We start from the raw sequence: 13,633 nt of genomic DNA, 5'->3' as shown, positions 1-13,633 counted from the left end.
AGACCTTTTACAGCACATTATGCATGATACAGGCATCATCTACATATGAAACTGCAACAGCCTGCTGCAGATTCTAAGTTATAGTTGAATTGCACCTTCATAGCCAGTCTATCTGGCATTTTCTTCATCTGCAGGCATAAGCCCTTGAAAACATCTAACAATATGAGAGGTTCTTCTTCCACTGTTGTGGAGTTGCAGGTTGATGGGGGAGAGACAACCTGTGGCTTGCTTTTGACAGATGTTGCTTTTAATTCTGCTGGGTACTCATCACACCCTTCCCAAGGAGACATACTCAAAGAGAGGAGTTGCTTTAGTTGGCAACACTCAACAATGCCCTGGGAGAGTATAAGGTACATGGTTATTTACAGGCATTGGACAAAATAATGGAAACACCTTAAAATTTCAAACAAATTTATTTTAATATGGGGTAGGGCCGCCTTTGTCAGTAATTACAGCTTGAATTCTGCGAGGTATGGACTCGTACAAAGTTTGAATTGTTTCCACAGGAATTTTTGTCCATTATTCTGCTAAAAACAGTCTCCAGTTCTTGTAGTGATGATAGTGGAGGATATCGACTCCTTACTTGTTTTTCTAAAGTGCACCCTAAATGTTCAATAATATTGAGATCTGGGGACTGTGGGGGCCAGATAAGATGTTCAACTTCATTAGAATGCCATTCAGTAACAACTTTAGCTGTGTGAATTGGTACATTACCATCCTGAAAGATTGCGTTTCCCTACAGAAACAGTTCCACAACCATAGGACGAATTTAATCTGATAAAATGCTTAAATAGTCTTGACTAATAATTCTGCCATGAAGAGAAACCATTGGGCCGGTGAATTTCCAAGATTTAGCTCCACTCACCCCGATCATCACAGATCCTCCTTCTGAAAGAGGGCAGTCTGGGTGAAATGCTTCTTTTTGGCTGTCTCCACACATATACTCAGCTGGTAGTCGGAAATAAGGTAAAGGATGACTCGTCCAAGAAAATAACATTCTTCCACTGCTTTAGGGAGCAATTCTGTAGGTTTTTACTCCACTCTGAATGCTTTGCAACATTTGTTTTTGAAAGTAGTGGTTTTCTGATTGCGGCCCTCCCATGAAATTTGGTTTTGTGCAGCTCCCAGCGAACAGTTTTTGTGGAAACTGGGTTCTAGAGGTGGTCATTAAGCTTAAGCAACACTAATAATAAATCAAAAAACATAAGAATAAACAAGCTTTTGACGATTTTATAGATATTTCAAAATTATGATGCTAATAAGTGTTTCCATTATTTTGTCCAATCCCTATATTTCTGGCTCCACATGGAAACAGCACTGGTCAGAAATCGATCCTTGGATTCGAGCCATTGCTGCCATTGACAATAGTGTGGCATAGAAGATTCCTTTCACTTTTTTCCATTTTTAGAGTGGTAGGCAAATGACACTGCCTAGTTTAATACTACCACCTGGCTCAAGAGTACCTTTAATGTAGTTTGCTCTATTACATACATCCAGATAAATGTTCCCAACAAAGGCTTACTGCAATCTCATTGTGAACTAACATTTTCAACATTTCCCTTGCCAAAAGCTAATACTAAATCTATTTGGCAATTCTTCCTCATCTTCCCTATCATCTATGGACTGATTCAACCTAGACCCAATACATCACCTCTTACTAACATGCAACCCAGATATATTCTCCATGGTACAAATCTCCCAACTCCTCCTTATCCATAATATATCTCTGCTGTCTAGGCTACACCCTTTACTCAGACTTCATTCTGAAAAGTGATACTTGTGCATATGTAGATTTCATTCTCCCCACCACTCACATCTTTCCACTGAATATCAGAAATCTTCCAGACACCTTAGTTCAAAGTTTTCCTGTCTCATTCCCATAAACAGCTCTGTTCTTCTTATTGCTTTGTGAATGCCTCCAACCACTAATTCTTCTACTATATTTTTTCATACAGTTAGGAGAGTTGTCTCACTTTTTTCCCCCATCCCCAAGTCATCATCCTCAGTGATTTCAAGGATTGCAACTCTTCTTGGCTCTCACACACATCTTATATTGATGCTGTCATTGCAAAAATCAAATCTTTCACAATCCTCAACTCACAACATCAGCTAGTTTTGCACAACAGAGACTAACACAGACACACCAGACTTCTTTGGTCTCTTTCATGCTACCAAACCCAACCCAACCTCTACCAGACCATAACTGTCTTCTCTGATCCAATGGCACTTCAAATCAGCTAAGTGGTCAGGACCAACCTGTTCTATGCTATCTCTAGTAGCCCGTATTTCACTCTGATACATCAGCAACAGGTGCATGACCCACATCATTCTCTTGGACATGTTCCTCAACATCTACAATCAAAACTCACACTCTTAGTTCAGTTCTTCAAGTAATTTACTCACAGATTTACTGCATTGATTTAAGCAAAAAAATTCAGACAGCATCACTTGGAGAAAATCACCTTACTAACTGGATGGTTCTTACTCAGTACTGCAGCTTTAGCAAGGCCATCTGAACTGCAAAATATACCTCTTTGTATTGTGCAGTCCATGGGTACTCTTGCCTTTCAAACTACAGCTAATATTTTTGTTCCCTTGTCACAAAGATCTTTACTAACTTTGTAGAATCTTTCTTAACCATGTTGGTTCCATCAGCAGTGCTCATCATCATTGTTTAATGTCCATTTTCCATGCTGGCATGGGTTGGACAGTTTGACTAGGGACTGACAAGCTGGGAGGCTGCACCAGGCTCCAGTCTGATCTGGCAATGTTTCCACAGATGGATGCCCTTCCTAATGCCAACCACTCCGAGAGTGTAGTGGGTGCTTATACATGTCACTGACATCAGCCACATTCATATGGTGCTTTTTATGTGCTACCAGCACAGGAGCCAGTGGTGGGGGTGAGGGTGGAGCTGGCATTGACCATGTTCAGATGGTGCTTTTTACATGCCACCACCATGGGAAGCCAATCTCCCACATTTGCTGCTTGCTTTTCACCTAATTCCATACTGAACACAGACTTGCTAAATCTCCCCCAAAACTATTTTTTCCACTCTGTCTGGCTCTCTTCCATCCACACATACACCCTAAGTGCAAAAGCCTACAAGGTTATAGCCCCTAACAATGTCATTTCCATTACCCTCAAGCAATGTGCCCAGTGCTACCTTTTCTCTCTCTCTCTCTCTCACTCACTCACTCATTCACTCACTCATTCACTCACTCACTCACTCACTCACTCACTCACTCACTCACTCACTCACTCACTCACTCACTCACTCACTCACTCACTCACTCCTCACTCACTCCTCACTCACTCCTCACTCACTCCTCACTCACTCCTCACTCACTCACTCACTCACTCACCATGGGTTCTTTCAAGAAATTTCATGAGAGCAGTTGTTGCCTTTGACCTCAGCAAGGCTTTCAAATGTATCTGGTATGCCAACCTCTTGTCAATTTGATTCAAGGCTCCATCTATATTCTCATTTCGTAGATTAGTGGATTCCTGTTAGATTACTCTGTTATAGAATATACTGATGGAGCTCTCTAATGCATATTTTATAAACTCTGGTGTGCTCTAGGATCCAGTTTTGTCCTCCACATTCTTCCTCCTATATATCAATGACTTACATGCTAATTCAACTTCTATGCACGCTTACCTAATGTTTCACACGTAACCTAGACTCTGTCCCCCCATCCCAAATCTGCATTGACTCTATGAACAGAGATCTCAAAAACATTCTGTGATGGATTGTGCCAATCCCATCTCTCTCAGCAGCAAAAAATACACAATCACTTCAGATATCAAGAAAATATTATCACACTTTACCCACCAACTGAACGTGAACAGCTTACAGCTAAAACACATACAATTGCTTTGAATTCTACACCTCATTATCATTGAGGATGTTTCCTGGCAAATGCACATTCACAACATAGCAAATATTGCATCTCAAGGACTTCTTTCTCTTCAGAGCCAGAAAATACTTCAGCTTCACTGCCAACAACTGTTAATCCTCTACAAATTTCAGGGAAACCCACAATAAAGTACTGCTTTCACAATTGGGACAATGCTACTACAACACACCAACATCCTAGACAGCATCTAAAGAAAGCACATTCAACTGCTTGCCATGCAGTCACTCTCAAATACTCTTCAACCTCTGGACCACAGATGTGCTGTCTGTCCTGTCTCTTTTCTGTGGCTAGTACAGCAGCCTCTGTTCCTCAGAGCTGGCTGCTCTTGTATTACCTCCACTCAGATATTCTTGATCCACTCTTTCCTCTCTCTCTCATCTTTTTTTTTTCTTGTCAGCTGTGTTATGTCCACCATTACCCACCCCAGTGCCATCACTATCCCAGATTGTCCTCCTTAAAATGCCAGGTCTCTGATATTCCTTCCCTGCAGCCACTGACTTGCAACTGTTCAAGAGAAATATTAAATGGTTTTGCCATTAACTTTCTCTTGTTTCTCTCTTTGTAAGGCTCCTTGAGACCAGTCAGAAGGCCTGCAAAGGCCACAGGCACATTACCTTCCACAGGACAAACCAGTACAAAACACATTACACATTTAAATAATCAATTGTATATAAACAAATTTAATAGAGTAAATTTAAAATGCTATTTGTATTCCAGCTGTAAAATTGCAAAATTAGTTGATCAAACTGTATTAGTTCTAAGGTATGTCTCTGTGAACAGAATTCCAAGTTATGGATGATTTGGTAAAATTTGGTGCCAATTAGTGATGAGGGTTTTTGAAGCAAATCAGCAGATAAGGGTTTGTTTGTTTTTGTTTTGGGGATTTTTTTGTTCTGTTTTTTTGGTTTTTCATGAATGTAGGAAGTAGAATTATATTGCACTGGCAGTGAATGTATTCAATTTAGGATGTGGTATTTAATGGACACAAGCTTCTTGGAAAGCAGGAGAGACATTTTGTTAGATAAGATCATAGGTGCATTGTCATTGAATAGCATTCGCCCATGTTGATATTTCCACATATATCATCATTACACAAATAGAATAAATATTATTATTGAGAAATAAAATGTTATTTAATAGATCTTTATGAGAATGAATGGGTAAATTTTTCAAAATAGGTAATGGTTTTTGAAAGTGCTTAAATAATGTTAACACATGAAATTGGACAATTAGGATTTAATAACATGACCTATTTTTGAGTGATAATTAGAACAATGATTAGACACTTAGTGAAGGGCTGCTAACAACCAAAATGTGTAGTTAGATAACTAAGCAACAAATAAAGGATTACTGAGTTATTTTGTACCAGCTGTAGAGACAAGGTATTGAAATACTACTTTAAATTTCAAACAAATGATTTTCTTTAATCCAACATCATCTGTGATCTTCTTTCAACTTTCTTCATCACTCTAATTGTTATCATTAGTATCACCCACACCATACATTCACATAATTAAAAAAGAAACTGATGTCAGTATTTTTTTAAACCTTTTTATGTTGTCTTTCAATTTTTTCACCAATTCGCTTGCTAATATATCTTTTTATCTGTTAATTCAAGAAAACAAATTTCTAAGCCAGTCTATTATATTTTTATCTCATGATATGCACACGCACTTACACTCTCTTCCTCTGATGACTATCTTAAATGTTTGTTCTTTGTTTTACTTTTATCAAATGTTAACAGTTTTGGTTGGAATTTTCAGTTTGATGTAAAAACCGCTAAAAATCGTAAAGAACAGTTGAGATAGAATCTTCTGTTTGAATTTTTTTGTGTGTGTGTGTAAGACATGATTTTGTTCAGAATTTCTGAATCTGTTTTCAGCTTTTGTTTAACACTACCTCAGTGCCCCAGTATAGCGACAACCTTTGGATGGAACACATAAATGTCAACAATTTTTTAAACGATTAGTCCATAATATTGTATATTAATTACACATATTAAATTTGATTTTATTCAGGATTGCTAAATACTAACATGGACATAAAAGAAAAAGATAGTTCTTTATCATGTAAATGTGCATTATTCATCTAATGTTAAATTTCCAACATTCATATTTGGTTGGTGGTATTTTATAAGATTAAAAATTAACATTGTGATCTTTGAAGTTTATATTCTTTCAAAGCCAATGATTCACTTTCTTGCTATTCATTTTTTTGTGAGTAGTGGACACAGTGTGTGTGTGTGTGTGGCTGGGAATTTATACAAGACAACCTTACTGTAAAACAGAGACCAGATCTCTGGATGGAGCAAGGTTTCAGTCAAGTAGAAAATGATATGGTAGAAGGTAAAATGGTACAGTAACCAGACCAATAAAAATTTAAAAACAGGGCTGGATAAAATGGAAGCTAGGAGAATGGTACAATATTAGATGATTGGAAGAGGACTAGATGTCAGATATACTTAGCAAGATGAGAAACTAAAAATAGGTTTGCCAATGCTCTGTAATGTTACAGTTAGAGGTATGAAGTTTTCTGGATTACAAAGCAGTGCCAGTATTAACTGGAACATCATTGATGTAAAAATTGTATGTTATAACAGCAACATACTTGCGCCCAGTGATAGCAAGAAGAAAGAGACTTGGAAATGTTACCATGAGAATGCATGAGAGAAAAGGGGTTTACTTGAAGTAGACTCAAGTGAAGGCTCAGAGATTGAAGTTGACACTATGTGGTTGAAAGAATCAATAAGGATATGAAGGCAGAAAAGGCCACTGGGGAATTATGAGATTTAATAGTCACTTGCATAGTCAATGAAATATCAATTTCAATGACTGGTATAGCAAGTATCATCATCAGCTGTTACAAGGGCAAAGATGTTCTACAGGGGATCAATTAACAGGAACATCAAAGTAATGAAGATACAGGAAGTGTTTGCATGTAAGTATATATATATATATAGACAGGAATAGTATAACTAATTAGGAAGAGAATTATCTTAGATAAGATGTAATTCAGGTATGTGCTAGAAAGAGGAACAACAGATGCCCTCTTAGCAAGACATCCACGAGATACTTAATTAAAATCACGCTAACAAATGCCAACTATGGGTGGTTTGTTTTTAGCTAAAAATAAATCACGACAGCTGGCATTTAGTGAAAAAGCCTTTGATAGAGTCCTACAACCTGTTGTCTGATAGTCGCTCAGTGGATTGGATATGGAGTGATTTATCAGAGCCATATAAGCCTTTGTACATTTTTTTTTTAATGCATTGTTGTCAGTCAGCTGACATTTAAATAGATCAGAAAGGAGTTCAGTGTGGATGTACATGTTCATCAGCACTCAGTTCCTGGCTGTCTCCTCTTTATTAAAGTTCTCCAAGCCATAACAAAATAGTTCAAGTCTGTCACACTGCAGGAACTTGTGTGTGTCAATGACCTAGTTCTCATAGCCAAACTAGTCGTAGTGGAAAAGTTTCAAATATGGAAGCAGAGCCAAGAATAAAGACATTTAAATGTAAACCTTGCTAAGCAAAAGTCTTAGTCAATAAGAAAGACTGGGAAGTAACTATGCTTGATATGCAGGAAACATAGCTAAGAAGCTATTGTTTACTGTGTAGTGCAGGTGCACAACATGCAATTGGGTCACAGTTCAGACTGACTGGAAGTAGATTTCAGATGTGTCAGATGTTTAAGAGGAGTTAGTGCTATGGAAACCCATGAAATGAATTCTTTAACCCCCTTTACCGTTTGCATTATTCTACCAAAATTAAGGTTTTTTCATCCACATTGCCTTGAACTAATCAGGCATTACCTTGTAGCTTTGAGATTTTGATGAGGTAGCTGTTAATTTTTTAAATGATATTGTAGGGTTGGTGTGAAAGACCAGATCTGGCCATTTTGAACATAAAACAGGGAGAATACTTATAGCCGGGTATGGCCGGTTTAAATGCTAAAGGGTTAAAATGCCCAGAAGCTCCCTAGAAGTAGTTGACAGTTTCTGTTATCCAGGTGATATGATCAGTAGTGAAAGAGGATGTTCTGAAGGCATAGTAGCTAGTGTACGATTGGGTTGGAAAACGTCCAAGGAGCTATTACTTCTGCTAGCAATTCACCATTCTTGATAAGTGTTTAACCCTTTAGTGTTCAGATTATTCTGTCAGATGTGATGTTTGTTTATTTATATTGTTTTGAATTAATCCTGCATTATCTTGTAGTTTAGAGATTTCAGTGATGTGATTTTTTAGTTTTAGAATGACATGGTAGGGCTGAGGTGAGAGGTGAGATCTGGTCAGTTTCAATATAAAACAGGTTAAATATTTTGGCCGGATATGGCCAGTTTGAATGCTAAAGGGTTAAACAACAAATACATGGACTGCACCAGTCCAAAACATGATGGTAATAACAATAAAAAAAAAAATGAAGACACCATTACAACTGGCCTAAAAATATGCAGTTTTTCCTGTTGCACACTGATATTGCAAAAGAGACTTCATTGGTATGAACATGTGATGTGTATAAAATTGCATGTACCTAGTTTTTAAGGTTTTCTTTTAACAGCAGCAATAATTTGTTACTCTTTAATGCTTTCAGTATTTTTGTTTGCTTTTTTAATATTTTGTTTATTACCTCTGATTTTTTTTTTCCTTAATATTTTTTTGTTTTTGTTGCAGGTTTAATTACCGGTCAACCCATTACATGGTCAGCAATGGGTTCTACAATTTTCTTAATTGGTTTGATGACCGAGCCTGGTATCCTTTAGGCAGAATAGTTGGTGGAACTGTGAGTATAAGCTGCTGAAAAAGCATTTCTTTTAGATTAATTTGTGAAAACTGTCTGAACACATACAGAATACTTACTCATAGTTTGGTATTAATGTATATTGGTACCATGTAAAAAGCACCCAGTACACTCTGTAAGGTGGTTGACATTAGGAAGGGCATCCAGTTTTAGAAAGCATTCTAGTGTAGACATTGTAGCTTGATGCAGTCCTTTGGCTTACTAGCTCTTGTCAAACTGTCTAGCCTATGCCAGCATAGAAAACGGAATTTACGATAATATCGTTAGGTTTAGATTTCAAATCACATTATTAGTGGAAAATTTAAGAACTCCACCTTTTGGCCTTTTAATAACTTGCTATTAACGCTCTTCTCTAGTGCTCTTGACAAATCTTCACCTCAAGTGGGTTTTGCTTAGTGTTTTATAGGATGAAGCTGGTGTGGTAGATTTTTTAAATAGAATTACTACTGCTATCAACTAACTACTTTCACTGAAAGAAATAAGACTGGCCACAATTGTAGGAGTGTCAAATTAAAGGAGGAGACCGAGTGGTTGCCGAACCTGCTAGAAATAGCAGCTAATTCTTCTTCAGATTACATCCTACCATTTTTAACAAGGCAAGACACATTGGATACTGTCTGAAAATATGATGTTGTAGTCATAGCTGGAATTAGTCTGATAATAGATCAGTTCAATCAGGGTAGACATGCGCCCAAGCACTAGCAACAATATATAGGACCTTTAACCCTTTTGTTACCATATTTCTGTTGAGAAGCTCTGTGTTTCTTTCAATTAATTTTAAATATAACAAAGAATTTAGTAAAATAACATCGTTATCATTAGGCTAGAGTTAGGGATGTAAATTATGACTCAGGTTTTGTGGAAGATTTTAATTCAGAACTTTTGAAAACCAGACATTTGTACTAAAGAGCCAGAGCCGGTTTCAGCCGGGTTGGTAACGAAAGGGTTAACAGTCTAAAAACATCTACTGAAATAACTTACAAGAATTAGTTCTTGAATATACATACATTTTCCCTTCAAATATTGGCAATTTAGATCTGATCATCCCAATAAATCTACTAGAGTCATCAATTTTGTTTAATTTCACGAGACAGTTTTTTTTTTTTTTTTTTTTTGTCAGATTGTATTTTGTCAGTCTCTTAAACTAGTGGATCAGAAACTTGAAATAATCCCTCGATATTTGCATATATTTGCCCTTAATATGCTATTTTCAGAATTTTTTTTTTTTTTTTTTTTTTCTGAAAGGCATTAAATCAATCACTGTTGCAGTGTTTGTTTTGATGATGCATACAATCAGATTATTTAATGTTATGCATTTCACAGTTTGTCTGATAACGTGGGAGAACATTGTTGCAACACATTAGTGCTTTCTCATTCAATTTCCTTTTCAATTTTCATCACTCCTCCTCCTCCTTCCAATTGCTTTCTGTTTCAATTAAATCATTTATTACTCTTATTATTTTTCTCTTCTGGAGCTTAGGATTGAATGTTTGGAGTTGTCTAGCTTTACAGTTATAATTTATATCAAAATAATTTGGGCTTTGGTTATGTGAGAAATCTGAAAGGATAAGGCTAAAGGGATTGTTTTCGTCCCTTGTATTGCTACCTTGGGTTAATTACATGAAAATGGATAAATCTCCAATCAGCTGATTTGAAGTGCCATTGGGTTGATGAGATGGGCCTTGCAGATTTGTGTGTGCAGTGGTTGGATGATCCAATAAATCCAGAGACAGTGATAGTTTGCTAAAGGCAGGGTTTGGAGTTCAGAAAAGATCAAGAGTGTTTCGTGCCGGTGGCACGTAAAAAGCACCATCCGTTCGTGGCCGTTGCCAGCCTCGCCTGGCCCCCCATGCCGGTGGCACGTAAAAAGCACCATCCGTCCGTGGTCGTTTGCCAGCTCCGTCTGGCACGTAAAAAGCACCCACTACACTCACAGAGTGGTTGGCGTTAGGAAGGGCATCCAGCCGTAGAAACACTGCCAGATCTGACTGGGCCTGATGCAGCCTTCTGGCTTCACAGACCCCAGTTGAACTGTCCAACCCATGCTAGCATGGAAAGCGGACGCTAAATGATGATGATGATGTGTGTTGGTCAGGGGTGTGTGTTGGAGCTGATACTAATTGGTGTAGAGAGTTCAGGATGGTAAATGATTTGGCTTCGGCACTGGCTGCATTGGTTGGTGTAGGAGGAGGAGCTGTAAATATTAAAAGTCATTAAGGATGAGAACTTCAGGGAATGGTAAAGTCAGCTCAACGTCTTTTCTGCAGAATGAGAGATAACCTAACCATTACTGATGATTGGAGGAGGTCGCAAAGTGGTAAATGGATTTAGGAGAATGTGGAAGGGAAACAATTGAGCCAGAGTAACTGGAAGCTTTTGTTGCCAACGTCCAGGTGAGTGGTGAGGAGAGTGGATTCTGCATACAAATAATATCTTTGAGTGGAACTGGAATGGAGCGTGCAACCTGGGCAGTAGAGAGAAATGGGTGAGAGAATTGTCTCAGTAACAGTGTAATTTGTATTAGAAATAATGATTAAATCAATCTGGTTTGTAATTGAATGCTCTTTAAATAAAATGTACAATACATATATGCATAATTTTTATTTCTGTTTATTATATTTAGGTCTACCCAGGACTTATGGTAACATCAGGATCTATACATTGGATTCTTCATACTCTTAATATTCCAGTTCATATCCGGGATATCTGTGTATTTTTAGCTCCTGTTTTCAGGTATTAGATTCTTCCAATTCTTTTTTTCTTTTTCAAATATACATACATACATATATATATATATATGTGTGGCCTGCTCGCTTAGCCAGCAGGGTGGCATCATTTGAAGGCTAAAACAATGCGAAGTGCATTGTGACCAGCGATGTGTAGCAACATCTGATAGCCTGGTCGGTCACAGTAATATATATATAATAACCCAGTCCACGCCATCATGGAAAGTGGACATAAAATGATGATGATGATGACAGTGACTTTGTAAATGAAAGTTTATTTTAATTGAAATAGAAATTTACTGTGTAAAACACTTATTGCTTAAGTAATTTGAAGGATCATATACTTTAAAATTATACAAAGTTTATTTATTTTACACCCATGCGGTGCCACATAAAAAGCACCCAGTGCACCCTCCTGTAAACTTGTTGGCATTAGGAAGGGCATCCAGCCATAAAAACCATGATAATTTTACAAAATATTGTAGAGTTCATGCTCTTCTGAAAATGTGTTTGTGGCACTTGGCTATGTCTTAGTGACCCAACATCTTGCCTATCATGCTTGATGCTGCTAGTTTTGGGGTATCTCCTTGGTACCAGTGCATTTAATGTCAATTTGCAGTTAAACATTTGCCAAAATACACCCAGAAAAATAAACAAATAGTAATACTTGAAATTAAGTTTTACCATAACTACTTTGAAAATTTCAAAGTTTGCTTAGTTTATTTATTGTTCTTTTTCATCATTGCATTATGATTTGAATGTGGTGGTGGGAGGGGGTGTCGGTAAAACCATTTGAGTGCCAAAGGCTTATGTGGAAATTTCACTCAGTTATTATGTTGCCATACCAAGTTATGCATCTATGTATACGGGTATTGCTAGTTCTTGGTCTGTCAAGCACTATGGTAGGTTATCTTTTACAGATTATCAATGTACTTGCCAAAGTTCAAATTAAATTAATATCAGTCATCAAGTTAATGTTTTCATTTCACTACATTGTAATTCTAATTTTAATTAAATTTTCAGAATTGTCCCCATTCATCTTGATCAGATTTGATTAATATTAGTCATTGAGCTTAAATGTTTTCCTCTGCACGTTGCAATTGTAAATTTAATTAATTGAAATTTCTTGACTCACTACATGAAGTTTATTTACCACTCAACTCCACTATAATGCTAAATATTTATATATTCTGGTAACATGTGAAATTAGGAAGCAGAGTAAACAAGCAATTTGGAATTATTTGCTTTCAGAATTATTCAATCACTTCTTGTGAACATCTATTTAGTGCTTTTTAGTGATCTTATCGTAAAAGTTTTAAAAGATAATTCAAGTAATCTTTAATATTTTTATAAAATATTGGAAGCATTGGTTAATCCCATAATTCTTCTCAGTATTGATGCCATGAAATGATCAAATTATTCCAGTTTCATTTAATGTAGGGCAATTCACTGAACTCAATTTTCCAGTATGTTTAGTTCCAGAACATTCTTGGATTATCTGTTTTACCAAATCAACATATTACAATAATAATATTTCAATAATAAGCCTCTAAACCTTTAATTATTCATTTCCAGTGTCTTTAGAGTACCCAACATTGCTGAAAACTGCTGAACATACTCTCTTTACTCTTTTACTTGTTTCAGTCATTTGACTGCGGCCATGCTGGAGCACCGCCTTTAGTCGAACAAATTGACCCGAGGACTTATTCTTTGTAAGCCCAGTACTTATTCTATCGGTCTCTTTTGCCGAACCGCTAGTGACGGGGACGTAAACACACCAGCATCGGTTGTCAAGCAATGCCAGGGGGACAAACACAGACACACACACACACACACACCACACACACACACACACACACACATATATATATATACATATATACGACAGGCTTCTTTCAGTTTCCGTCTACCAAATCCACTCACAAGGCATTGTTCGGCCCGGGACTATAGCAGAAGACACTTGCCCAAGATGCCACGCAACAGGACTGAACCCGGAACCATGTGGTTGGTTAGCAAGCTACTTACCACACAGCCACTCCTACGCCTATATATAAATCATTATTAAATTTGAATGCAGCAATTAACCCTTTTGTTACTGTATTTATTTTGAGATGCTCTGTTTCTCTTAATTATTTTAAATATAACAAAGAATTTAGTAAAATAACTTAGTTATCATTCAGCTAGTGTTAGG

At 37.0% G+C, this 13,633-nt stretch overlaps 1 protein-coding gene across 1 annotated transcript in view; it reads left to right on the top strand.

The window, feature by feature from the left end:
* Positions 1 to 13,633, top strand: part of LOC115210384 (dolichyl-diphosphooligosaccharide--protein glycosyltransferase subunit STT3B) — a 71,636-nt gene that overhangs the window by 16,080 nt on the left and 41,923 nt on the right. Inside the window, exons 2-3 of the mRNA XM_029778956.2 lie at positions 8,590 to 8,698; positions 11,340 to 11,449. Of these exons, the coding sequence (XP_029634816.1) occupies positions 8,590 to 8,698; positions 11,340 to 11,449 (219 nt within the window). The remainder of the gene's footprint in view (positions 1 to 8,589; positions 8,699 to 11,339; positions 11,450 to 13,633) is intronic.

This window comes from Octopus sinensis, linkage group LG4 (genome assembly GCF_006345805.1).
Source record: "Octopus sinensis linkage group LG4, ASM634580v1, whole genome shotgun sequence".
In the NCBI taxonomy this organism is placed as follows: Eukaryota; Metazoa; Mollusca; class Cephalopoda; order Octopoda; family Octopodidae; genus Octopus; species Octopus sinensis.
This window is presented reverse-complemented; position numbering and strand designations above follow the sequence as displayed.